The 23,004-nt window shown below is 51.0% G+C and overlaps 2 protein-coding genes across 3 annotated transcripts; one reads left to right on the forward strand and one right to left on the reverse strand.

The window, feature by feature from the left end:
- Positions 1-438: 438 nt before the first annotated feature.
- Positions 439-14,788, forward strand: M1AP (meiosis 1 associated protein). 2 transcript variants are annotated; one of them, XM_068189080.1, is made up of 9 exons: positions 439-728; positions 3,640-3,822; positions 6,021-6,195; positions 10,630-10,803; positions 11,339-11,489; positions 11,974-12,115; positions 12,637-12,843; positions 13,389-13,547; positions 13,878-14,788. In XM_068189080.1, the coding sequence occupies exons 1-9, from the start codon at positions 480-482 to the stop codon at positions 14,019-14,021; spliced, it is 1,584 nt and encodes a 527-aa protein (XP_068045181.1). In that variant the 5' UTR covers positions 439-479; the 3' UTR covers positions 14,022-14,788. The 2 variants fall into 2 exon arrangements, with proteins under 2 accessions (XP_068045181.1, XP_068045182.1); XM_068189081.1 differs by having other exon boundaries at positions 13,392-13,547.
- Positions 14,789-16,026: 1,238 nt separating this feature from the next.
- DOK1 (docking protein 1) lies at positions 16,027-22,346 on the reverse strand. The gene is made up of 5 exons (XM_068189078.1): positions 22,250-22,346; positions 21,780-22,073; positions 19,490-19,598; positions 19,109-19,281; positions 16,027-17,559 (listed from the first exon to the last, which is right to left on the reverse strand). Exons 1-5 carry the CDS (start codon positions 22,310-22,312, stop codon positions 16,432-16,434), a joined length of 1,767 nt encoding a protein of 588 aa, XP_068045179.1. The 5' UTR covers positions 22,313-22,346; the 3' UTR covers positions 16,027-16,431.
- Positions 22,347-23,004: the final 658 nt, after the last annotated feature.

A 23,004-nucleotide genomic window follows, 5' to 3' on the forward strand; every position in this document is an offset into this window, starting at 1 on the left:
TCAAAGAGACTAAACTTGGCCTTCTCCCTTGAAAACTGAATGGGAATTTATTTTTTTTAATGTATACAGTCTATCCTAAAGATATTTCCAAAGAGAGCAGCAGTAGGTGTGATTCCCATCATGAGTTTTGGTCTGATTCTGAGATAAGGAAACAAAAAATTCAACTTACTCTGCATTAAAAAAAAAAAAATGTGATGGAGGGGGAGAGAAATTGCAATCACTTAAATATCTAAAGGGATATTATACACTTTTATTTAAACTACACACTTATAATTTTAGTTTCATTTTTTAATTTTGGACGTTTTCTCTACAGCTTCAGGTCAAATGCAGTGTTCTCTGGGGGTCAGTGCTTGTTAGCACAGAAAGTCTAAATTCTCAGTAACCAGGGTTCTGACAGAGAGCCTCACTCATTGCTGTTCTTTATTTATTTCTCCCGTTCAGATGCATCACCGTGCATGTAACACCCGCGTGCTGAAGCCATGAATTCCAGAAAATTACCCTCAGAACCACGGAGAATTTTCCCTGCTGCCAAAGCCCCCAGCCAGCAGCCATCCCACATCCTGGTGGTGGATGTCACCTCCCCTTCCTGGGCCAACACTAGCTCCGTGCTCTCCGAGGCTCTGGAGAACGTCCTGTGCCTGGCGTGTGGCCTGGCAGGGCCCTGCCGGGTGCCCCTGCTCAGCCTCTACGTGGTGCAGCCCCAGCAGGAGTGTCTGCTGCCCTTCACGGTATGCTCCAGGCTGTGCTGCTGCTCGGAGGGGGAGAAAAAAAAAAAAGTTAATTATTTATATCTAAATTCATATCTAAAAATCTGTACGCAAATTTAAAAATCGGCCGTTCTCACCTCTCGGTGTGGTGAATTTATGAAAGGGTAAAGTTGAAAAGGAGGAGTGTCCTTTTTGATCTGTGAACCTGATAAATTAGGTTTTGGGCTCTTCCTTCCTAGAACATCTGTTTTGGAGCATCTGTTGCAGCTTTCGTGTGCTGCTTTGTGCTGTACTGCTTCTCTGTCAGAATTATCACACACAATCGAGCTGGACAGATATTACCAATGTGTGAGAGGTTCTAGGTATTGAAGGGGAAAGGTGCAGAGGTAAAATATAAAATATTAAATATCTGTGCTGAATTTGAGAAACATCCTGAAATCACAGAATCGTCTGGAAAAGTCCTCTAAGACTAAATCCAATTCTAAACCCAGCACTGGCAAATCCACCACTTAAGCATGTTCCTAAGTGCCACATCCACACAGATTTTAAATACAGAGCTCTTAAGTCAGTAAGAACAATTATTGCTCTCATTTAGGGCTCTGCACCAGAATAAATGTAGATGGAGAATGAGCAGCAGCTCTGCAGTAATAGTTTGGGAATATAAGTATGCATCTTAAAGTTCACCAGAATTTTTGAAGTCATTTTGAAGTTAGACATAACCATACTGAGCACTCCCATTTACCCAGCATCAGTGTAAACACACGGGATTAACCCTTCCACTTTATACAGCAATGGTGGAAACATTCTGAAAAGTTTTGTCAAGTCTTCACATCTTGAGAAAAATAAAAAAACAGAGCTCAAGAGTAAATTAGCAAATGCGATCTGCAAGAAGACTCTGGCTAACGGTGGTGTTTGTTTCGTAGGAAAGGTTATAGATAATGTGACAAGGATCATCTTATGACTGCTGTTCCTGATCAGCTGTCTTTTTTATTCAAACAACAATTCCTCATTTTGATAGTCACAGTTTTTAAAGGCAGAGGAGCCCTTAGATCACTGTTTTGTTCAGATCACAGGCTATTATATTTCACTAAAGTACCCCTATCTCATGAAAGCTTCCTTCCAGAAAGCCATCTAGTTCTCATCTGAAGACAAGATAGTTAATCAAGTACTTCTCTTGATAATTTCATCCAGTGGTTAATAATTGTCATTGTGAAACATGTACCTGGTTCTTAATTTGCATGTATTTGCTTTATCCTCCAGGGACTTGTTAATATACTTACTCTTCTGGCTAGATTGAAGAACATGCTTGCATTTTATCCTTTCTTTCTCTAAATAGGAATAGGTCCCTTCTCTGTTCTGACTGGTAAATCAAGAACAAATTATAAGTTTAACTGCAAAACATTTTTACAGTGATTTTAATAATTTCCAAGCCATTCTTTGTATTCACTCTGCTGTTTTTTTGGGTGCTACAATCCAATAGTAGACATCAGCTGCTGTACTGAAGCTGTTTTTCAGAGCTGTGTTAGACAAATCATGAAGTCAGGAAAGCCCCAGAGCTGAAAATAGAGATGGGGAGAGTACATGGGGAAGTGTCACACACACTTACCCTGGTTTTAACCTTTCCTCTGTGTTTGTTTATGGTCTCTGTTCCCACTGGTCTCCCCAGCAGGAGAGTCCATAAAGCCTCCCTAGAAAGGGCAGGGAGGGGAAAGAAAGAGAAGCCAGAATGAAAGTAGATAACTGTGGGGGAGAGTAAATGGTGGCAAGATAAGAAATCAGCAATGAAGCATCAAAAAATTTAGTGTGGGACTGAGTAAGGACTGAGCAGAGCCTTTGCAGCTTCCCACTCAGTGCCACTGAAAGCCCACCCTGCAAACCAGGGCTCAGGGGTGCTTCAGTGACTCAGAGCTCCACACAGCCGAAACAAGCCAAATGTTCACCTGCTGCCTCTTCAGTGGGGAAGGTGACCTCTGGCAGCAGTGTCTTGTATTGCTTTAAATAAATTTGGTAGAGTACACTCAGTATCTTTCCTGTGGCCATAATGTGCCAGTTTAGCTGCTGGGTCTGTCTGAGCTCTGGCTTCTTGGTAAGGCTCAGATGAGCCGACTTCTATGACCACCAGCCCTCCTCCACATTATGGAGAGGTATTTCATGTTGTTTACCAGCTGTCTTGGTTTGAAAAGACAGGTGTCTGCTAAGGAAGGCTGGAGCCTTCCTTGAAATGGAAAATGTAACCCCCTCCCTCTGAATTACTATAATTTTGAAATTAAGGGGGTCTCAGGGAAAGATATGGGAATAGGAATAACAGGAAAAATTAAAAATACAAATGCAATAGTAAAAAAAAAAAAAAAAAAAAAAAACACCACTGCCAGAGTCAGAACAGGCCCTGGCAGCCTGTGGGTCAGGGTGGTGGCAGCAGTCCCATCCCATGGTGGCTCAGCCCTCCTGCAGTGCCAGCTGTGCTTCTGCTGGAGCAGGGATCCTGCACAAGGGTGGAGTTTTCCTCTGAAGCTCCAGGGCTGGTGTGGATGGGCCTGGGCTTCCTCTGGGAATGCAGTGGGGAAGAAAGCTGCTCCTCTGGGAATGCAGTGGGCAAAGGCTGCTGTGGTGTTCCCAAGGTCAGATTGTATCCAGGTAGGAATGCTTGGCTCCTCCCCCTGGGCAGAGCATCTCCCCATGGGATGATGGAATTTTCTCAGCCATGCAGGGACACTCACTGGCCCATGAACAGAAGATAATTAATAATTAATGGCCCATGAACAGAAGAGATCTCCTGGAGGGAGGATTGGTTGTGGAAGAGATAAAGAAAACTGCCCAATGAACAGCAGATGACTGCTCCACCTCTAACAGATGATAACAGAATACACACCCCCAGCCACACCTTGTAACCTAAGCCACGAGCCTTTCCTGCTCCTTGAATCCTGTTTTGCAGCACGTGAAAGAAAACTTTGCCCGAATTCAAGCCTGCATTTCTGAGCTCCGCTCGCTCCCGGCTGAAGGCTGCTTCCCACAGGGGGGGAACGGAGTGCTGCAAGCTGTGCAGGATGGATTGCAGCAGTTCAAGCAGTACAGCAGGCACACAGCAGCAGGAGGCTCCACAAATAGTTCTGTTGAGGTAAGAAAATGCTGGGAAGGGAGTGGGAGCCATCTGTTCTCGTTTGAAAGCAAAACCAGTGAGAGACTCCAAGTCAGAAATACAATTTATTAGGAAAGGGGAAAAAAAGAAACCAAAATACATGCAATAATTCAAAAACAAAAATCCATGGACAGAGTCAGAATACAGCCTGACACCCTTTTGGTCAGAGTGTTGGTAGCAGTCCAACCTGGAATGGCTGCAGTCCTCCTGGAGTGGCAGATGTGGTTCTGTCAGAGCAGTGATCCTGTACAAGGGTGTTTTCTTCCTCTGAAGATCCAGTGGGAAAACCCAGCTGTTCCTCTGGGAGCCCAGTGGAAAGGCTGAGGCTGGTGTCCCAAAACCTCAGATTATATCCAGTGAGGAATGCTTGGCTCCTCCCTCTGGGCCGAGCATCTCACAATGGGATGCTGTAACTTTTATCAGTCGTGCAGTGACATTCGGTAGGCCATTAACAGCAGATGTCTCCCAGGGGGGAGGATTGTGGGAGAGATGAAGAAAACTGCCCAATGAACAGAAGAGAACTGCCCCACCTCCAACAGAAGGCAAACAGAATACGTCTTGCCTTACAATCTAGGACACCATCCCACATCATCTTGCTTTATAAACGTGTATTTCTGCTGTGAACATGCAGAAAAATTTAGGTATTCAGCACTCTGGATGTTTCAGAGATTCACAGAAGTCCTGAAGGAAGATATCAAATCCCTAGATTCTTCTAGACAGATTCCTGTGGAAAAGGGGACACATCTAGGGAAAGCTGTCCTGGTCCAGGATCTGATCGATTTTGGTGGACACACTTTTGGTGGATTTTGGTGGCTGTGTTTTCAGCTCTAAATGCGTGTTTTTGCATAAAGGGGAGGGAAGCTGCTAATAACACATGAGAACAGATGTGTAAATGCAGAAAGCAGAGCAAGGTTCACAGGAGGAAGTATTTTTTTAAGCAGTTTCAAATGACATGAAAGGACAGGGAGTTATCGAGGGGAAAGGACTCACACAGAAATGGCATTTTCCTCTGGACAGCAGAAAATATCAGCTCCAAACAATCTTGCATTTCAGACTTCCCTGGCTCAGGATCCACCTGTCAGTCATAAAAAACAAATTGAGATTCCCACAAGTGAAATTTGCCAAGTCTTTCTGCTTTGTTTAGGTCCTTAAACCCTTCCAGAGTCTCACAGAGTCACAGTGGGATCAGGCTGCATTGAGACTCACTCTCAGTGTCTGTCCAGGAAACTTTTCTACTGATTTTCTGCTTTTCTTGGGGCTTTAAGGTATTTTTCCTGACCATTTGAAAGGTGATTTGTGCTTTAAAGCTGGGGGTTGGAACAAACAGAGCATGCTTTGGAGACAAGACCTTTTTTGACACACAGCAAAATCCAGGACATTTTCTATACTTGCGGGAACAAGCTACATTAAAAATTAAGATAATCCTTGGATATAGGGAGTTTTTACTGCCCTAAGCAGTCCTTCTAGACTACTTCTTCTAGAGTATGCAATTATTATTCTAGTTCTTCTAGATTATGCAATTTTATTGTACTTCTCTTTGCAAGGGGATGTAAGACATACTGCAGGGACAGGCTCTGGTCACTGACGGGCAGGAGGGAGTTTTACCCTGACAAAAGGACAAAAATAGTTTCAAAAAAAGGCTTCTTTTTGCTCCAGATACTTAAGTGATTGCAATTTCTCTGCCCCCCATCACAAGATTTTTTTTTTAATGCAGAGTAAGTTGAATTTTTTTCCTTTTCTCAGTATCAGACCAAAACTCATGGTGGGAATCACACCTACTGCTGCTCTCTTTGGAAATATCTTTAGGATAGACTGTATACATTAGAAAAAATACAAAATTCCCATTCAGTTTTCAAGGGAGAAGGCCAAGTTTAGTCTCTTTGAACTATAGTTAATGTACAAGTCCCTTCTTACCCACAGAGACTCAGTGATCCCAAGGGCAAAGCACAGAGCACAAAACCTGTAGCTGTTCCTCCAGTGAACCTCTCAATCCATTTCATATTAGCTTAAATGTGAGCCAAAGCTCAAAAAAAATTGCTTATAAATCTGCTTTTGAATAGATATTTCAGCAAGATTTGTCCTTTCTCCATAGTGAGACCAGTGCTACTCAACATCTTCACCTCTCAATAGAGAACTGGGGTAGAGGCAGCTTCTTCATACTCTGATTTGTGTTTCAGATCACAATTTTGACCAGCCAGCCCAGCAGAGACATGGTAAAGCAACTGGAAAAGAAATTACAAGACGTAGATCTGGTGAGCCTGCGAAGAATACAGGTCATTGAGGTTGTGAAGAGAGATTTCCTGCAGCCTGAGGACGTGGAGCAGTGTGTGCCAGCAGAGGAGCCCAGCAGTGGTGAGTGGAGGGCATTTTTAGGGAAGTCATGGCTTTGGGCAGCATGACAGTCCGATATCTGCTGCTTCCCTTTGTGCCATTTAATGTCCCTTGGGTCAGTGGGAACTGCTGTGCCTGGGGGAAGTTTGTACCACAGCACTCCTCTGGGGCTTGCAGAACTTACAGACCTCGTGTATTCTTGGAGTCCTGGATGCTGAGAATTTCAGACTTTCTGTGCTGACAGGCACTGACCCCCAGGAGAACACTGCATTTGAACTGATGCCGTGGAGAAGGCTTCCAAAATGGAATGATGGAACTGGAATTGTGGGCGTGGAGTTTGGATAGAAGCGTGTGATGTCACGGGGTGGAAAACCTAGAGTTTAAGGTTTTAGAATATAGAAATATATATAAAGCAAGATGAAGGTTTTAGGGCAGAGACTGGTCCTTCTTCACCTTCTTCTCCATGGGTTTTGGGTAGTATTTTGTAACTGGACAGAAAAGTCTGCATTGTGGACTTCGAGTGATCAGTCATTGGGTTAAAAGTGAAAATAATTTAGGTGTCGTTTCCTAATTGGACAGTTTAGCCTTAAAAGATCTTGTAGAGATAGATATGGGGCCATTTTGTAGCTTGTTAGTGAAATGGTGCAGAAGTCACTGCTTGTGAGACTGTAACATAGATAAGAAATAATAAACATCTGGGTCTGAACACAAAATACCGTCTGGAGCGCTTCAGTCCCGACCTTGACAGAAAAAGAAGCCAAGAACTGGCAGTGTATTACTTCAGCTCATGGTGCTATTTAAAATTCATGTGTGACACAGCTTCACTGTGGAGGGTTAAAGAGAAAAAGGCATCAAGTTGTGGGGGTAACTCACTCTGAGCATGAGAAAAGCAGCAGCAGTAAGCAGGACCTGTATCAAAGACAAGAAAACAGCTAATTAAGAGGCTTGGTCAGTGACAGTAACTCTTCCCAGCAATGTGCAGCCTGGCAGAGAGGATTATATGGGGATTTTTGAAGTTTTGATTGAGTTAGAGACAGGACTTCTGAGCTTTCTAGACGATGTGGTTTATTTTTCTTAACTTCTACGTGGGCAGGAAGGGTGAGTAAGGCCCACATCATTACAGCATGGTTCAGAAGGCCATAAGGCCTCTAGTTACAAGACTTTTTAAGGAGTTATTGACTAATAAAACACTGTAATAATAAAGAATATTTATGGTTTTGACCCATTCCTTAAATATTTTGTCTTCTGGACCCATGCTACAGTGTAGGTTTTCTTAGCTAATCATTTTATGACACTCAAAGCACTGTATTCTAATTTCTTCATTTACCTTTGTAGCTACTTTTATTTTTTCTACATCTTAAACTCTAAAACTCTCAACTTTCTTTTACTTAGCTTAACATGTCTTTGCTTTAAACTAATAATCTACATTCTTGCTTCTAGCACTTAAGTTTGGAAGCTTTTTCTAAAGTCTCAGATCAAATCTTGTGTTTAATTCTAAGCTTTGGCTTGCAGGCCCAAAGCTCTGAGAATTCTTTGTATTTCAGATTCCAACAGGATTAAAAGGGTTTATTTCTGTTTTTTTACTGAGGGACAGAGAGTGCTACTTGTTTCCAGCTGTTCATTTTCTTTCGTGGTTGCAGCAAGTTTCTGGTCAATTGTCACAGCAGGGACTGGGAATCCTGCAGGGAGTTCTTGGAAGGCTCAGCTCCACAGAGGAGGAGATGCTCTGTGCCTCTGTGTCACAGGGAATGCAAAACCCCACCCAAATTATTTTTAAACATGGATTTTTGTGTAGCCCTTTCACCCAGTAAATGGAATGAAAATATCAATGTGGACATAAAGGCCGTTGAAATGTCAAGGGATGAAATTCTAATTTTCTGACTGGATGAATTATTTGGTCTTCAAGAAAAGCAATGGGGGATGAATAGGTCTGATAATTGGGGAAATGAGCCCAACTAGTTTATGATACCCATTGGAGCTCCCTTCTCCCGTTTCAGAAAAAAAAAAATCCATTTTACTCTAAAAAAATTACAGTAAAGAGCATTGAATTTGCAAGATCCAGTGTACAGGAAGTGCAAGATTAGTGCTGTGTTGAACTAGAAAATAAAAACTGTGATGCAGCACTTAATCAAGAGCTTCATTTCCCTGAGGATATTTCTTCCATTCGTTTTTTTAGGGGTTATTTGAACCGACTTACATTTTTAATATCCAGAGCAGGATCAGGATATCCCCTCCATAGGTTCATTCCCAGGTTAGTGCAGCTGGAAGAGTCTTGAGTAGTTTGAAAACCCCATGCTGGCAAATCTTAGAACAGCTTTGAACATGCTCAGATCTCAGAATCAGAGCAAACAGATTTAACTGAACCCCATGGAGAGCTGGACATTTGAGGTGGGAATAATCTGGGGGAATAACCCAGAGGATGCCTGGCCTTTGGATGGACAGGTCTCTAATTAATAATGATAATAATGATAATAATGATGATAATGATAATAATGATGATAATGATAATAAGAATGCTTATTTAATATATTATATATTTATATTATATATACATTATATATAATTTAAAATATGTTACATAATATGTAATATATATTGTATTATCTATAATATACATATTATAGATAATATAAAATATATTTTTAAATTATAGTATTATTAAATATATATTACATTATCTACATTATATATTATATAATATATATAATATATACTACACATAACATATTATAGACAATATATAATATATATTTAATTATATATAATGTATATATAATATAAATGTATAATGTACTATTGTCATTGTTATTGTTATTGTTATTGTTGTTATTATTTCTTTTCCCTGACCCATTACACTCCCTGAAAGCAGCTGAGCCCTGCCAGACCTTTTGCTAACAAAGGGTAATATTTGCATGTGCTGGAGATAACTGCTCCCAGCTATTTCTCTGTGATAGAAACAAACAACAAGTCCTGCAGACAAAGCACTAATGCCTTTTTTATGACCACAGCCCATCTTCTGCAAGTCCCAGGGCTCCTCTCTCCACCTGGGCTCTGCTCTCCAGGAAGGTTGAGACCCACTGCACAGGAGATACTGGCACCCCAACCTGTTTTTCCTAATAAATGCAGTGAATTTCTTTTAAAATTGTCAAGTCTTGTGCCAGTTGCAGATGTGTAAGGGATTAAATATCTATTACAGAGGAAAAAAATTTAAAAAAAACAAAAAACCAGGGAAATATTTACTGAGGGAAGAACTAAAGCATTTACCAGCCCCAAAAAACAAATAATTCTCCTTGTCAGCTGTGTTTTGCTGTTTGTAAAAGTCAATTACATGGATTTCCTGGTGCTTTGTTTTCTGATCTGTTATAATGCCCTCTTCAGTGCACATCCCTGAGAGAAGCCCAAGCCTAAAATCTGTAGGGAATGCATCCAAAACGGGATCATCAACAGTGAATTCTGCAGGGAAATGGGAGCAGCACTCAGGGCAAGGGGCTGGAAGTGGGAACAGCTCAGTTCATGAAGAGCAGCTTCCAACTAAAACAGAAAGAAATAAAGTACAACAAAAAAAGTAAAGAACGAAAAAAAAAAAAAGGAATTAAATATCCTGACAGCCAGGGACAGTCAGAGAGGATAAGGAAAGGTTTTTAGCAGCAAGGGCAGTGTGAAAGATCTCCTGTTGTGAGTGGGAGTCGAGTCTGCTTTGCTGCAGACACACAACATAATCTCTTCCTCAAGGCTGGGAGGTGGGGACAGTCAAAAAGTGTGTCCTGCAGAGCATTTGCAGAATTACAGTCATTGCAGCAGTCCTGGATTACTTGCCAGCTAGAAATGATTGATTTCGTGGGATTTTTCTTTGGTCTTGGGTTTTTTTAATGCAAACGTGTCATTTTTGCCAAATGGCATTAGAAATGCTAATGCATAAAGAAAAGATTTCTCAGTGTAGATGGATGTAGCACTGTTTTTTAATCCCCCTGCTGGCCTGGTAAACACAAGGAGGGGGAAAAGGCTATTTCTGCTATTTATTCATCTTCTCAGAAAGCCTTTCCACATCCTGGCTGTATGGTAAAGCTATTAGTGCTACCACACTGTACCTTCTGGGCTTACATGTGGTTATATTGCACATCTTCTGCAATTTGCAAATAGTTTTTTTTTCCTTCTCTTCATTTTATTTCACATTTTTTAAATTTATCTGATGGACTTGAAGCTAGCTTCTCATCTGGATGCACCTTTGAGGTATTATTTGTGGGTTGTTTTGGGGCTTTTTTGGGGGGTTATCTTGTTTATATCCTGCCTAACTCTGCTGTCCAGCCCGCATTTTTCCATGCTTAAAAGTTGTTGCTACATCAAACCACATTTGTCTGCACTTCCAGCAAAGGAGTTTAATAATTGCTGAAGAAATCTTCTCGATGGCTGAAAATATTGGTGCTTTTTCACCTATTTTTTTCCTTTTACCTGCAGATATGGCAATCCTGGGAATGGACATCGAGGTGCAAACTGTAGAGGACAATGTCATCAGCCTGGAGATGCTGTTTAAAACGTGGCTCCATGACCATGGCACAGAGAGGGAACAGCTCCATCTCCTCCTTCCCTCAGGAAGTTTTGGCCAAGCTGCTGCACCCAAGAACACCTTGAGTATTTCATTTTCTATCCCCTCTGCTCCCCTTCAAGGAGCTCCTGAATCCCTCAGCCTTAAAGGTTACCCAGGATTGTCCTATGGGCACCTTCCCTCCCATTTAGAGACCCAGGTGAGGTCTGTGGATAACTTGGAAAATCATCAGGCTTACAAAGCTGCTCTTTGCTGCCACAGCTGCTGAGGCTGCAGTCATTTCCATTCTGCAGCAAAAATGTGCCTGGAGGGGCATGTGAATTTACAGCCACGTGGTCAAGGTAAAAAGGAGCCTGGAGAGTTGAACAGCCCTAAAAATTGTGTTCAAAACAAAGAGTCTGTGCCAGAACTGCACTTAAATAAAGGCTGTCTTACAGAGAGCTGCACTTAAATAAAGGCTGTTTGCAGAGGGCCTTGGAGACAGGTTGATGCCTTGTGTCAGGCTTTAGTATTTTCCTTCCCCCAAGAGTTGCTAGAAACCATTGATTTTTAAGTGCTTTGAGCATGTCATGTCCTAAACATTGCCAATCTCAGCAACCTAAACCATTCTCCTTCTCCCAGTGTGCCTGAAGTGTGATTTGCAGGAGAGGCTGCTGGACCCAGGCCTGCTTTTGGGGACAGCTGATGGCACTGGGAGAGCAGCAGATGCCAGTTCTCCCTGGCACGTGGCAGCCTGGCCACCCACAGCTCTGCACAAACTCCGGGTGCTGAAGTGAGTAGTGCTCCTTGTCTTCCACTGGGTAACTGGGGGAGGGTGTAAGAAAAGCTTCATTTTCCTGCGCAACATCGCCCTGGGGCCTGCTGACATCACCTGGAGGCTCTGGGGTGCTGGTGAGCCAAATTCTGGTGTGAAAAACCCCCAGTTCCATCACTCTTCCTCTCATGGAACAACACAGCCCACGTGCAGACCACAGCCACACCTGGTGTCACCACAGCACTCAGTGAGGGCGACACCACAGATGCCATTCCTGCAAAAAGTTCTTTTGCCCCAGTGAAATGTTTTATTGCAATAATTCTGCTCTCTCTTTACCTAATGAGGCCACAGCAATTAATTGGATGTCAGAGCCTAAGGGCAGAGCACAGAGATGCTCTCCAGTGTCTTTTCTAACACTTATTTAGAGGAAAAAACAGGATAATTTCTATCTGTGCAGTTGTTCTTACAATGATGAGCACTAACATGAGCTGTATCCTGGCAGGGCTCTGAAGTCTGAAGGGGTCTGTGAGTCTGTACTCTATGGGCTGCCCTTCATCATCAAGCCCACAAGCTGCTGGCAGCTGGACTGGGATGAACTGGAGACAAACCAGCACAGCTTCCATGCTTTGTGTCACAGTCTCCTGGTGAGTGTGGGAGAACTGAATTGTGATGGGGAGGGATGGCCAGGGAAAGGAAAAGTGAGTGCACACCTTGTAACATCTGTCTGGCTGCACCAGGAAACATTTTAGAAGCTGCAACCTCATCTCATAGGCCAGAGTTGGGCTTGTAGATCCTTCCATCTGCTGGAAAGATGCTACAGCTCATCAGACCTCATGGAAGACCCTCAAACCTACCAGAGATGAGTGTTTGGAGGTGTGAAGTGCAAGTGCCAGGGTTGGAGTTAGACTTGAGACTTTAACAGCAAAAATAATCAAGCAAGGCTTGGACTGTGGAGAACTGGCTGTTACTGACAAGCTGCAAACCAAAACTGGGTGGTTTTTTAAGCACTGACTCGCTAAAAAGCAAACCAAATGCCATACTGTCCTCAGCCCTGCTGCAGAACAGTTTCCATTCCGTGATGTGTGTGTGCCTGCCCTGAGCCCACGGTGGCAGCGCTGAAGGAAGTGGCTGTTGCTGTTGTTCACACCTGGATTTTGCCCTTTAGAAAAGGAAGTGGATGCTCTTAGCCAGGCATGAGCCCCAGAACACTGGACCAAACTGGAACGTGGTGGTGCATCCCTATTATGTCATCGTCCCCTCTGACTCTGCCACTCTCCTGGTGAAGGCAGTGGCCACCAGAGAGCTCCTGCTGCCATCAGCCTTCCCAGCCCTCCTGGCTGAGCACCCCGAGCGAGTCAGGGGCCCCATCGAGGTGAGTCACTCATCATCAGCTCTGTTATCACCTCAGCAGATAACGAGAGAAGGAAATGGCTGTGACAGTGTCTAGTGACAATGTCTAGTGAAAGCTGGAGTGTGATGTTGCACTCCAGAACTCCTTCCCAGCAGACAGCTTTCACCATGGACAGCCAGTGCCTGTCCTTTGGAGCAATGTTGTGTGTCTGTCAGGGGGAAGAGGCCTTGTGAAGCAGAGTTGAGGGTGACAGTGCCCAGAAAGAGAGCTCCAGCTCATTGGCTGTTTCTGGGCATGGGAAAGGGTAGGACTGCATCTTGCAAGGGAAATGTTTAAATCCATTAAGATCTGTTTGGAGATGTCTCTTGCTCTATACACAGTTAACAGTGCTCCTTACGGTTTGCAGCACAGTCAAAAATCCCTTGCAGGGAATCCCACTGCAGGGTGGGTGGTTTGGAGTGTCTACAACACTGTCCCTGAAAAAGAAACCAAAAAAACCACAAACATGCAAACCCCACAACCTCCACCTGCACATCCTGTAGCAAACTCAAGTTCTTCCTTCCAAGCAGAGCGCCCTGAACAGCTTGGAAGTGGAAGTTGCTTACAACCCCTTGCACCTGAAGAGCAACCTCTACAAATACCTGAAGAGTTCCTTGTACAAACCTCCACACCGGCAGCAGCCCCAGCCCCGGGAGCAGCGCCCGGAGCGGCACCAGCCCAGGCAGGTGAGTCCCTGTGTGTGAGCAGCCTGGATGGGGTCTGATGTCCCCTCCTGGCCAGATTCCTGCAGATTGTGCCCTCCTGGCCAGATTCCTGCAGATTGTGCCCTCCTGGCCAGATTCCAGCAGATTGTGCCCTCCGGGCCAGATTCCAGCAGATTGTGCCCTCCTGGCCAGATTCCAGCAGATTGTGCCCTCCTGGCCAGATTCCAGCAGATTGTGCTCTCCTGGCCAGATTCCTGCAGGGGGGCTGCAGGCAGCTCCCTGTGCTTAGCAAGGTGAGGCACAGCCAGCACCTCCCCCAACAAGGATTTCTGTTTTGTCCCTGTCTTGCAGCCTCAAAGCAGAGCCAAAGCTGCAGTGGCTCCCCTGCTGATGACTCCCTCTCCCCTCCAAACGTTCAGACCAGCAGCAGCAGCCAGGAGAGGCTCCTGTGAGGGCTCCCTGTTCCCCAAGGAGTACGAGGAGTTCCTGCAGTGAGCAGCAGGACCTGCCCCCGGGCAGCCACAGGTCCTGGCTCAGCAGCTGGCCGGATGTGGTCAGGCAAGACACCGGGCTTGGCCTTGGTCAGACAGGCACTTCCTATCATTTGTTCCTCCTTGTTGTTGTTACACGGTTGTGTTCGTCACCGAGCCGGTTCTGCAGGAAGTTTGTTGCTCGGGGACCCTCTGTCCAGAGATCCAGCTGTCCCCTGCAGCAGCAGCACCACGTATTTCCTGTTCTTGCCAGCACATGTCACCAGCCTGCCTCAAATTTGGGTTTCTGAGACTGGGCTAGCACAGGCCACAAATCACAGATTGCTGTCAGTGGGAGCAGAAGAGCTGCAGGCAGGGCAGGGAGGAAATCAGACAAGGCAGGCAGTCATGCTGAGCTGCCCTCATCCCACAGCAGCAGGTTCAGTGGGGTGGTTGAACAGGAATGAAACAGGGCTCTTGGATTTAATCTTAAAGCCTGGAGTTCTGCTCTCCAGATGATTTGATTGCTTCCAAGATTGGCCTCGCTGTCCAACGCCCCAGCTCATGAAGGGGGTTCTAGCAAATGCCAAGCCAGAGCAATTGCAGAGAATTCCTGCCCAGATGCCAGCCTGTTTTTCAGTGCAGGTGTAGGGTAGGTGTGAGCCAAGGGCAGCTTGACCAAGCCAAGGTGGGGTGGTCTCACTGAGCCCCTGATGCCAAGCACCAGCAGAGTTTGTGTTCTACTTACTTGGTTCTGAAAAGCTCTTCCAAAATAAAGTTATCCTCCATGGAGTTCACTCTCTGCCTGTGGTTTCTGACATGTCCAGCACTGCTATCCCACCACTGACCTGTGCTTCCTGGGAAACAGCTGCAGGTGAGCAAGGGCATGAGGCAAGCACCACAATCCCATCAGAGCCATCTCTTCTCCCTGGGATCCCAGCTCTGACAGGCCCAAAGGCACGGGCTGGCTCTTCCCATGCCCCGGCATCTCATCAGGCAGCTGCTGGGGCAAGACAGCAAGGGCAGGTACCACGGAAGACAGGGCAGGCACCCCTGCAGGCACAGGGATCGCTGGGTGCAGGAATGAACACACAAATGGCCCAGCCGGCGGCCTGCAAACCAGTCAACAACATCAAATGAAAAAAGCAGGTTTAGGGAGGGGGCAGCAGGGAGGCAACAAAGTTTTTGGAACCACCTCGGCCTCCCTCAGATTTCCCAAAACCCATTAGACTTTTCCCTTCTCCTGCAGCAAAACCCCAGTGAAGAGGACCCAGCAGAGGGAAACAGCCACAAATTGGTCCTGGCCACAGCTGAGCTGTATTTTTACAGGACTGAAGCTTCCCCCTGCAACCTGGGCACCTGGTGATCACGTCACCGGCCTGGGGACCTGAACTCCTGGACTTCCCCAACAGTTTGGCTGAGCTGGGGCTGCAGAAGTCATGCTTAGCCCTCTGCACAGGTGCAGCACAGTGCTGCCTGTCACCTGCCTGTCCTGTCAGTACCAACAGGCTGCCAAGCCTGCAGAAGTCACTAGCCCCATCCAGACCTGGGGACAGCCAATGCCAGCATGCCTGGTGTGGTCCCGCACAAACAGGACAACCTGTTTTTCCCCTGGGTAGGCTTCTGCCCAAGGCTGGCCACGCAGCAATCGCACAAACCCACACAGCAGGCATCACAGATTTTGCCATGAAAGTCAGTGGGATCCAGACTGAGCCCCTCCAGGCCTTCCAAAGCAGCTGGGAGCTGGGGGAAATTCAGCAGCGGGATCAAGCTGGAGGAGGAGAGATCCTGTGACTCACCAACAGCCACTGAGCTGCAGCAGAGCTGGCGCCTGTCCCTGCCCAGCCTGGAGGCCATCACATATCTGAGCTTGACTCTCATTTCCCTTTATCCCCTGGCACCAGGGCATCCAGCCACAGCTCAACCTGGCAGGCACTTTTCTTTGAGGCTCCCTCTTAGCTCAGTAGCTCTGGCACAGACACAAAGGTGCACCTGCACCTCCCCATCCATGCCACAGGCAAACAGTGTCGTTCTGAGACATACAGACTTTAATATTAAAATAACTTTGTATAAAAATATTTTTTGGAGACTGATGGCAAGCAGCCTTCCACACATCACAAAAGGCACCAGAGCCCTGCAGCCTGGTCAGGCAGGAAGCCAGAGCAGAGCCAGAGCAGCAGGTACAAGAAAATACCAGCCCTCCTGCAGATCAGAAGGCACAGTGGAGCCAGCTCCAGAGCTGGAGAAACACACTGGGGCTTGCAACAGCCACAGCTCCCTCGCTCTCTCCCTCCAGGGAAACACAGCCCCTCAGCACTGACGAGAAAGGGGGCTCTGCCCGAGCCCAGACAGCCCCAAGTCATCCTGGGGAGGAGAAGCCCAGCTGGCACTGGGATGCCCAGTCCCTGCTGGGATACAGACACAGCAGCAGCAGCTTATATCTCCCCTAGGTCCTCATAGAGAGGCGACAAGCTGTACTCATCCACACACTGCTCCTTCTTCTGCAGCTGCTGGGGCTTCACCACCTGGCTGTACAGCACCTCCACGTTGTTGTTGTTGCTGCTGTTGAGGCTGGGTTTGGCGAGCACCTTCTCAGGGGCAGCACCGCCCCATCGCCTGCCAGGGTCCTCCACCCTTTCTGCCCCTTTGGGGATAAAGGCTGCCTGGGGCTTGGGGGCTGGCACTGGCCTGGGGCTCTTGGCCTTGGCCGGGAAGGTGGGTACCGAGTAATCGTCAGTGCTGGGGTTGTAGGGGTACTCATAGCCACCCTTGCCATCGTGGCCCTGGGTGCGCCAGGCCTCGCTCGTGGGCCGCGCCTCGTCGTAGATGTAGGTGAAGGGATGCAGCGAGCGGGGAGTGCGGCCCTCGGGCTCGTCGTAGATGTGCTCCTTGTGCCCAGGGGGAGCCTGGCCACGAGCCTTGGCACGGCCCTGCCCCTCGGCCCGGACCTGCTCGTACGGGCCCGAGTACGGCGGCACCGGCAGCCGCGGCTTCGGCTCCTCCACAGCCCCGCCGGGCGCCTTGGCCACGCTCACGGCCTTGCTGTCCACAGGGTCCGAGTACAGCGGGTCCGGCCATGGCTGCAGGCCCTTCACCGAGTCCAGGGGCTCCGAGTACACGCTGGACGGGTCCTCGGCCGGCGGCACGGCACGGAGCACCTTGGGCAGAGGGGAGCGTGGAGGGGTGCCGGACGCCGCGGGCTTGGCCGGTGGCACGGGCAGCTCCGGCAGAGTCCGGCTCTTCAGCAGAGATGTGGCATCTCTCTCCTCTGCTGCTGCTGCACTGGCCCTGGGTGCCAGCCCTGCTTTGGGTGCCAGGGTGTCATCCCCATCAGCGGGCAGCTCCAGGTTCAGGTTGTCAGCCAGGGCCTGGCGGATCTGCACCATGCCGGGGCTGTCGGCTTCCAGCGAGTCGCAGCTCTGCCGGTTCTCCTCCACCTGAGCCTTCTGCTCCTGGATGGAAGCTTCCACCAGGCGGAAGATCTCGTTGCCCTGCTTGGTCTCAAAGGTGAAGTTTCCAGGTCCCGAGTCACAGCGCCTGCCAGCCTCGAAGGAGAACATCACCTGAGGGGAAGCAGAAGGGTCACGTCCTGCTCAGCACCCGCTGACCCAGCGCCTTGTGCAGGCTGTGCTTCCCACCAAAGGCCGTGTGGCTGCAGCACTGATCCTGCACATCCTGCAGGACAGACTGCCCTGAAATCCCACTCCTTCCACTCCCACAGCAAGGGCCACCCTGTGCCCAGCAGCTGGGCAGGGAAAGGCCACACGACAGGCTGTAGGACTGGAGCACACCTGAGGGGACATCACTGCAAGGGCCCCAGAGAGCTGCAGCTCCTGCTGGAGCCCTGCTGCCTTACGTGAGCAACTCCAGCAGTTTCTACCACTGGCACCAGATGGTCTAGGAAATAACACTGAGGAAGGAGTAGGGTGAGAAGATGAGTGACAGTTCAGCAGGGGAAGCTAGTATGGAATCTTAGGTAAGAAGGGAGTGATCTGGAAGCAAGAGATACAAGAGGAAGATCACAGCTTTCAACAGGAGAAAGCTCAGCAGCAGCAGCTCAGTTACCAAGAGTAAGCAAAGCATCGACCCACCAGCATTAATCTGTTCATGGTGAAAGGTCCTCTAAAGAGAAGTCTTGCACCAGGGCTGTGCTTCTCTGGCCTGGACACACTCTGGTGAGCAGGTTCCCACCAGCTGACGCCCACACCCTTCCTGAGCCTCATTCCCTTAACCAGGGAGGATTTTCTGCCTCTCTTACAGGCAGCAGCAGCCCCTGTGGTTGCTACAAAGGTCTCTGGGGACAAACTTCTTTTTATGGGTCAGTGCTGCTGAACAGAAGCACAGTTAGCCCTTCCCTGCTCAGGTCCTTGTGGGTGCAGCTCCCCACACCCTGCAACTCTCCTTCTGCCCCCAGCATAGACTCTGCAGATGAGCTGGACACCCCCAAAAGGGCAGCTCGGTTTCCACCTGTGCTTTGGAAACGTGCAGAAAGCACCATAGGCAGAGTGTGGCCAACATGGTCCCTGCTATAAACAGCTCCAGGGCCACCCCTTCCTCCCTGTCCAGCGTGGCCCATACCCCTTGCACTCAGGGTAGCAGCAAGGCAGACTGGGGACTCACTGCACAAAGACTGTGGAGAGGGGCAGCCCTTCAAAGGTCAGTGAGAATAGGAGCAGTTCCCCCCACAGAGTGAACAAATCCAGAGCAACTGGTGTCTCAAAGCCCCTCTGCTCTGGCCACCATCCTTAGGAGGGAGGGACTGAACCTGGGGCAGAGGCAGGACTGCCAGGAGCCAAGGTTCCTGGAGCCTGGGGAGAGTGTGTGCAGCACTGAGGGATGTCCCTGCTCATGGCACAAGCTGGGAAGTGCTGGGATGGAGAAGGAGAGCAGTAGAGGCCTCAGTGAAAGTGGGACAACCACAGAGGGGACGAGTGTCCCGCCAGCCCACGCTCCAGCATGGTGACACAGGCAGGAACTGAGGACAGCCAAGGCCACCAGGGGCTGCAGCAATCCTGGCATTTGGCAGGGCTGGCTGCGGGACATCAGCTCAGCCCTCCACAAGGGAACAGCTACAGGGGAGCACCTGCAGCACACGGGGCCCCCATTCCCCACCTTGTCCCGGCCATATCTCCGGAGCAGCCGGTAGGGCCAGACATAGAGGATCCTGTCCGTCCGCGGGTCCTTCAGGACGAGGCTGTCACGCTCAGCCTTGAGCACGTAGGTGCCACGCAGCTCGCAGCGCTCCGCGGCCTCGGTCCGCTGCACCGTCACCCAGAAGGCGTTCACTGCGGGGACAGGGCTGCTCAGGGGACAGCCAGCCCCACTGCGGGGACAGGGCTGCTCAGGGGACAGCCAGCCCCACTGCGGGGACAGGGCTGCTCAGAGCAGGACAGGGACACACAAGCAATGTCCAGCGTGGCCCCGGTGATGGGGCAGCAGCAGGACAAGGCTCCGTGGAAGGTGGCCCCAGGTCAGGGCAGCAGCAGGTCCCACCTTCATCTCTGGAGTAGTAGATGGAGTTCACGGCCATCTCCAGGGCCGGTGACTCCCCGCTGCCCTCTCGGCCATACTGTGACACCACGCCATCGCTGGGGCCATTTCCCTGGCAAAGGAGAGCAGATCAGACCCAGAGTTCTCTTCCCACATCAGCCCCCAGCCCCCTTGCATGGCCTGGGCCCTGCTGCCCTCCCCGGCCCCACACAGCCTGGCTGTCCTGCACCCTGCCCACCCCAGGGCTGGCCACAGAATCCCCTGAGCCCGCGCGAACAGGGCCGGGCAGCACAGGGGGGACTTCCCTGAGCTCCTGGCAGCACCCTGTCCCCAGCTGGGCTCTGCACCCACAGAGCTGCCCCCAAAGCATGGCACAACCCTCCTGGCCATACCATGCCCAGCACTGATGGCCTGGAGACACGGGGGTCCGTGTCCTGCCCTGCCCAGGAGGAGCCTGCAGAGGGGAAGCGAGCGCTTCTATTTTAGCACAAGGAGAACTGAAAATGCAACACACACGCTGTCAGCAACTGTGTCCCAGCAGCAGGGCCCCCAGAGGGCCTGGGGCAGGACACGAACCCTTGGTGCTTTCAGAGATCCTCCTGCAGAAAAGCCCCTCACAAATCACAGCCCTGTGCAGCTGGCACAAGGGAGGCTCAGAGTGTGGAGCTGTTCCTTGGGGCTGCAGCAGAGGGCACATCTTGCAGAAGGCAAGTGCCAGTTTCAGTTTAAAACCCACACAACATGAGCTTCGTAACAAGAAGCCCAAACAAGGCCCAAAAAAAGGGCCATCTAGCCCTTGTGTTTGGGTCCTAAAACCTCATGTCCTGAGAGCTGATAGCAGTAGCTCCTCCTCGGCAAAACATCCAACGCAGCAGGGCTCCAGCCTGGGACTGGAAAGCCAAGGGCCACCAAGTCTGCCAGAGTCTCTAAGGCTCCATTTGTCTGCACTTCTCCTCATCTTCAAAAGGAAATTAAAAACTCTGTTCTGAACTCCAAATGATCTCTGGCCCCAGCTCCCAAGCTGCAGGACCCTGCCTACCCTCCGGGCAGGAACATGACACAAAATCACATTCTCCATGCAGATGATCAGCAGTCCCAGCTGAGGATGTCCAGCTCTGTGCAGAGGGGCCACGTGCAGCTCTTGTGCCTCCTGCTCCAGTCCAGGCCTTTTTAAAACACATGCCAGCCTTGTAGCCTTTTGCTCACAACCTCCTAAACTTGCAGCTTGCTCCTGGACCTCAGGCACCCAAATGATGGCTCCCACGTGGGGGGATGGGAGCTCCAAGCAGGTGCTCCCAGGCCTGGCCACCACCCTGCCCCACTCCAAGGGTGTGTTGTGTCCCCAGCTCAGCCCCACAAGCCACTTTCAAGGCAAAAGCTGCAACCCTGACTGCACCAAGAGACACAGAGTCATTTCCACCAGTTCCAGCCCTGGCATTTGCTGCACAGACACACCTGGCCTGGCAGGGGACTACAGGGAGACGTTCAAAGGACAAAGGTAAATCACACTCAGGGGAGATCCTGGGATCACCAGCTGTGCACCCAGTCCTCCTGCCAGGCAGCCCTGCCCAGCACTCCAAGCCTGGAATCAGCTGGAGCCCAACCCAGGGCTCTGCAAACACCTCCCAGGAGGGAGAGCCAGCGCTGTGGAGCTGGGCAGGCGTGGGCTGCTGTCCCAGGGGGCGCAGAAAACCACACTGTCAGGGCAGCTGCTGCCCAAACAGCCTTGGCTGGTCACACTGGCTGACCAGCAGCTCCAGGGGCTGCAGAGGACGGGGGGCTGGACAGCTCTTCCAGAGGCCCGGCACAGATGAGGTGCCCACAGCAGCGGCCAGGAGTGAGCCCCGAGGCTGGGAAAGGGGGTTCCAGGTCCTGGAACCAGACGGGTCCCGCAACGCTCTCGAGGCTCCGCTTCCGCCGCCGCTGCTGTGGCAGGAAAGGCAGCAATGGCTGGGCCAAGAGGAAACGCTCCTCGGCCATCAGCTGGCCTCCTGCCAGCTCTCTGCAGGGGCGAGCACGGGCTCTACACCGGGCAAGAAGAGCCCGACTTGAAATTTGGAGCCGCAGCCTCGAATTATTGACAGCACGCTGAGGAGTCCCACAAACCACAGCAGGAGCCATCCAGAGGGCACCGAGCGCCAGGGCCGGGCACTGGCACCACAGGCGCTGCCTCAGGGCGTCCTTCCCTGGGCTGCCAGGTGGGAAGGTGTCACCCCCACACGCTGACGTCCGTGTCCCGTCCTGTCCCCTCCGCCGCCGGCTCCCTGCACCCCCCGCCCAGCCCGGGGCTCACCGGGAAGGCGATCTGGCACAGCTTCGCCACCCACTCCTCGCTCTGCTGCTTCTCGGCCGCGAAGAGGAAGCTGCGGTCGCGGGTCTCCAGGCGGAAGGTGGCGGTGCCGGCGCGGGGGCCGCCCTCGCCCACCGGGGCCACGCTGGTGCAGTCGCTGAGCCGCACCACGGTGCGGGCGAGCCGCCGGGTGCCCGCTCGCCCGGCCGCCGACGGCTCCTTGCAGTCGAACACCTCGAGCCGGGCCACGCCGTGCTGGCTGGCGGGGTACAGCGCGGACCAGCCGCGCTTCCAGCGCTGCGGGGAGCGGGGTCACAGCGCGCCGGGGCCGCTGCCCGCCCGGGCCCGCCGCTCACCGGGAGCGGCCCCGGAGCGCCTCCGCGCCGGCGCGCAGCCGGGCCCGAGGGCGGGGAGGAAGGGAAGAAGGGAAGGGAGAGGGAGAGGGAGAGGGAGGAAGGCATCCCCGGACCCACCTTGGTGCCGAACTTGTGGCTGTGCTGCACCAGCAGCGGCCCCTCCATGGCCGGCGGCTCCATCCCGAGCGCTTCCGCCCGCGCCGCTGGGGCGGGGACCGGGGCGGGGAGCGGGCGGGGACGGGGACGGGGACGGGGAGCGGGCGGGGACGGGGACGGGGAGCGGGCGGGGACGGGGACGGGGACGGGGAGCGGGCGGGGACGGGGACGGGGAGCGGGCGGGGACGGGGACGGGGAGCGGGCGGGGACGGGGACGGGGACGGGGAGCGGGCGGGGACGGGGACGGGGAGCGGGCGGGGACGGGGACGGGGACGGGGACGGGGACGGGGACGGGGAGCGGGCGGGGACGGGGACGCGCGTGTCGGGGGCGGGGCGTGCTCCCGCGTGTGCGTGTGCGTGTGAACAGGTGTGTGAACGCGTGCGGGCACACCTGGGCGTGTGCGTGAGCTTGTGCACGCTCGTGTGACACGGGCGTGTGCTCCCCGTGGGGACGGGAAAACGCGCTCGGATGGGCTGAGGGTAAGCGAGGGCAATACGGGGAGTGGACAGGGGAGAGGCGAGGTTTCACGGGACCGGAAAAAGGAGTGATGCCTTTGACAGGGGGGAAAATGAAGTGGAGGACTAGAGGCTGCTTACCTCAAGCCCATAGTTCAAGAAAATCGTGGAATAGGCAGGTGCTCGCAGAGAGAGCAGAGAAGGCAAAGAATCACAGCAAACACCTGTGTATGCACAGCCCCGCATGATTTCACCCTCTG

Source organism: Anomalospiza imberbis, chromosome 4, assembly GCF_031753505.1.
Source record: "Anomalospiza imberbis isolate Cuckoo-Finch-1a 21T00152 chromosome 4, ASM3175350v1, whole genome shotgun sequence".
In the NCBI taxonomy this organism is placed as follows: Eukaryota; Metazoa; Chordata; class Aves; order Passeriformes; family Viduidae; genus Anomalospiza; species Anomalospiza imberbis.

Coding starts and splice junctions, on each gene's coding strand:
- M1AP (XM_068189080.1), top strand. CDS start 480: ATGAATTCCAGAAAATTACCCTCAGAACCACGGAGAATTTTCCCTGCT. Junction 10,804..11,338: donor TGCACCCAAGAACACCTTGA/GTATTTCATTTT, acceptor TCCTTCTCCCAG/TGTGCCTGAAGTGTGATTTG. Junction 11,490..11,973: donor CACAAACTCCGGGTGCTGAA/GTGAGTAGTGCT, acceptor GTATCCTGGCAG/GGCTCTGAAGTCTGAAGGGG.
- DOK1 (XM_068189078.1), bottom strand. CDS start 22,312: ATGGAGCCGCCGGCCATGGAGGGGCCGCTGCTGGTGCAGCACAGCCAC. Junction 22,074..22,249: donor GCCACAAGTTCGGCACCAAG/GTGGGTCCGGGG, acceptor CGCTCCCCGCAG/CGCTGGAAGCGCGGCTGGTC. Junction 19,599..21,779: donor TGTGCCAGATCGCCTTCCCG/GTGAGCCCCGGG, acceptor CTCCTTTGCCAG/GGAAATGGCCCCAGCGATGG.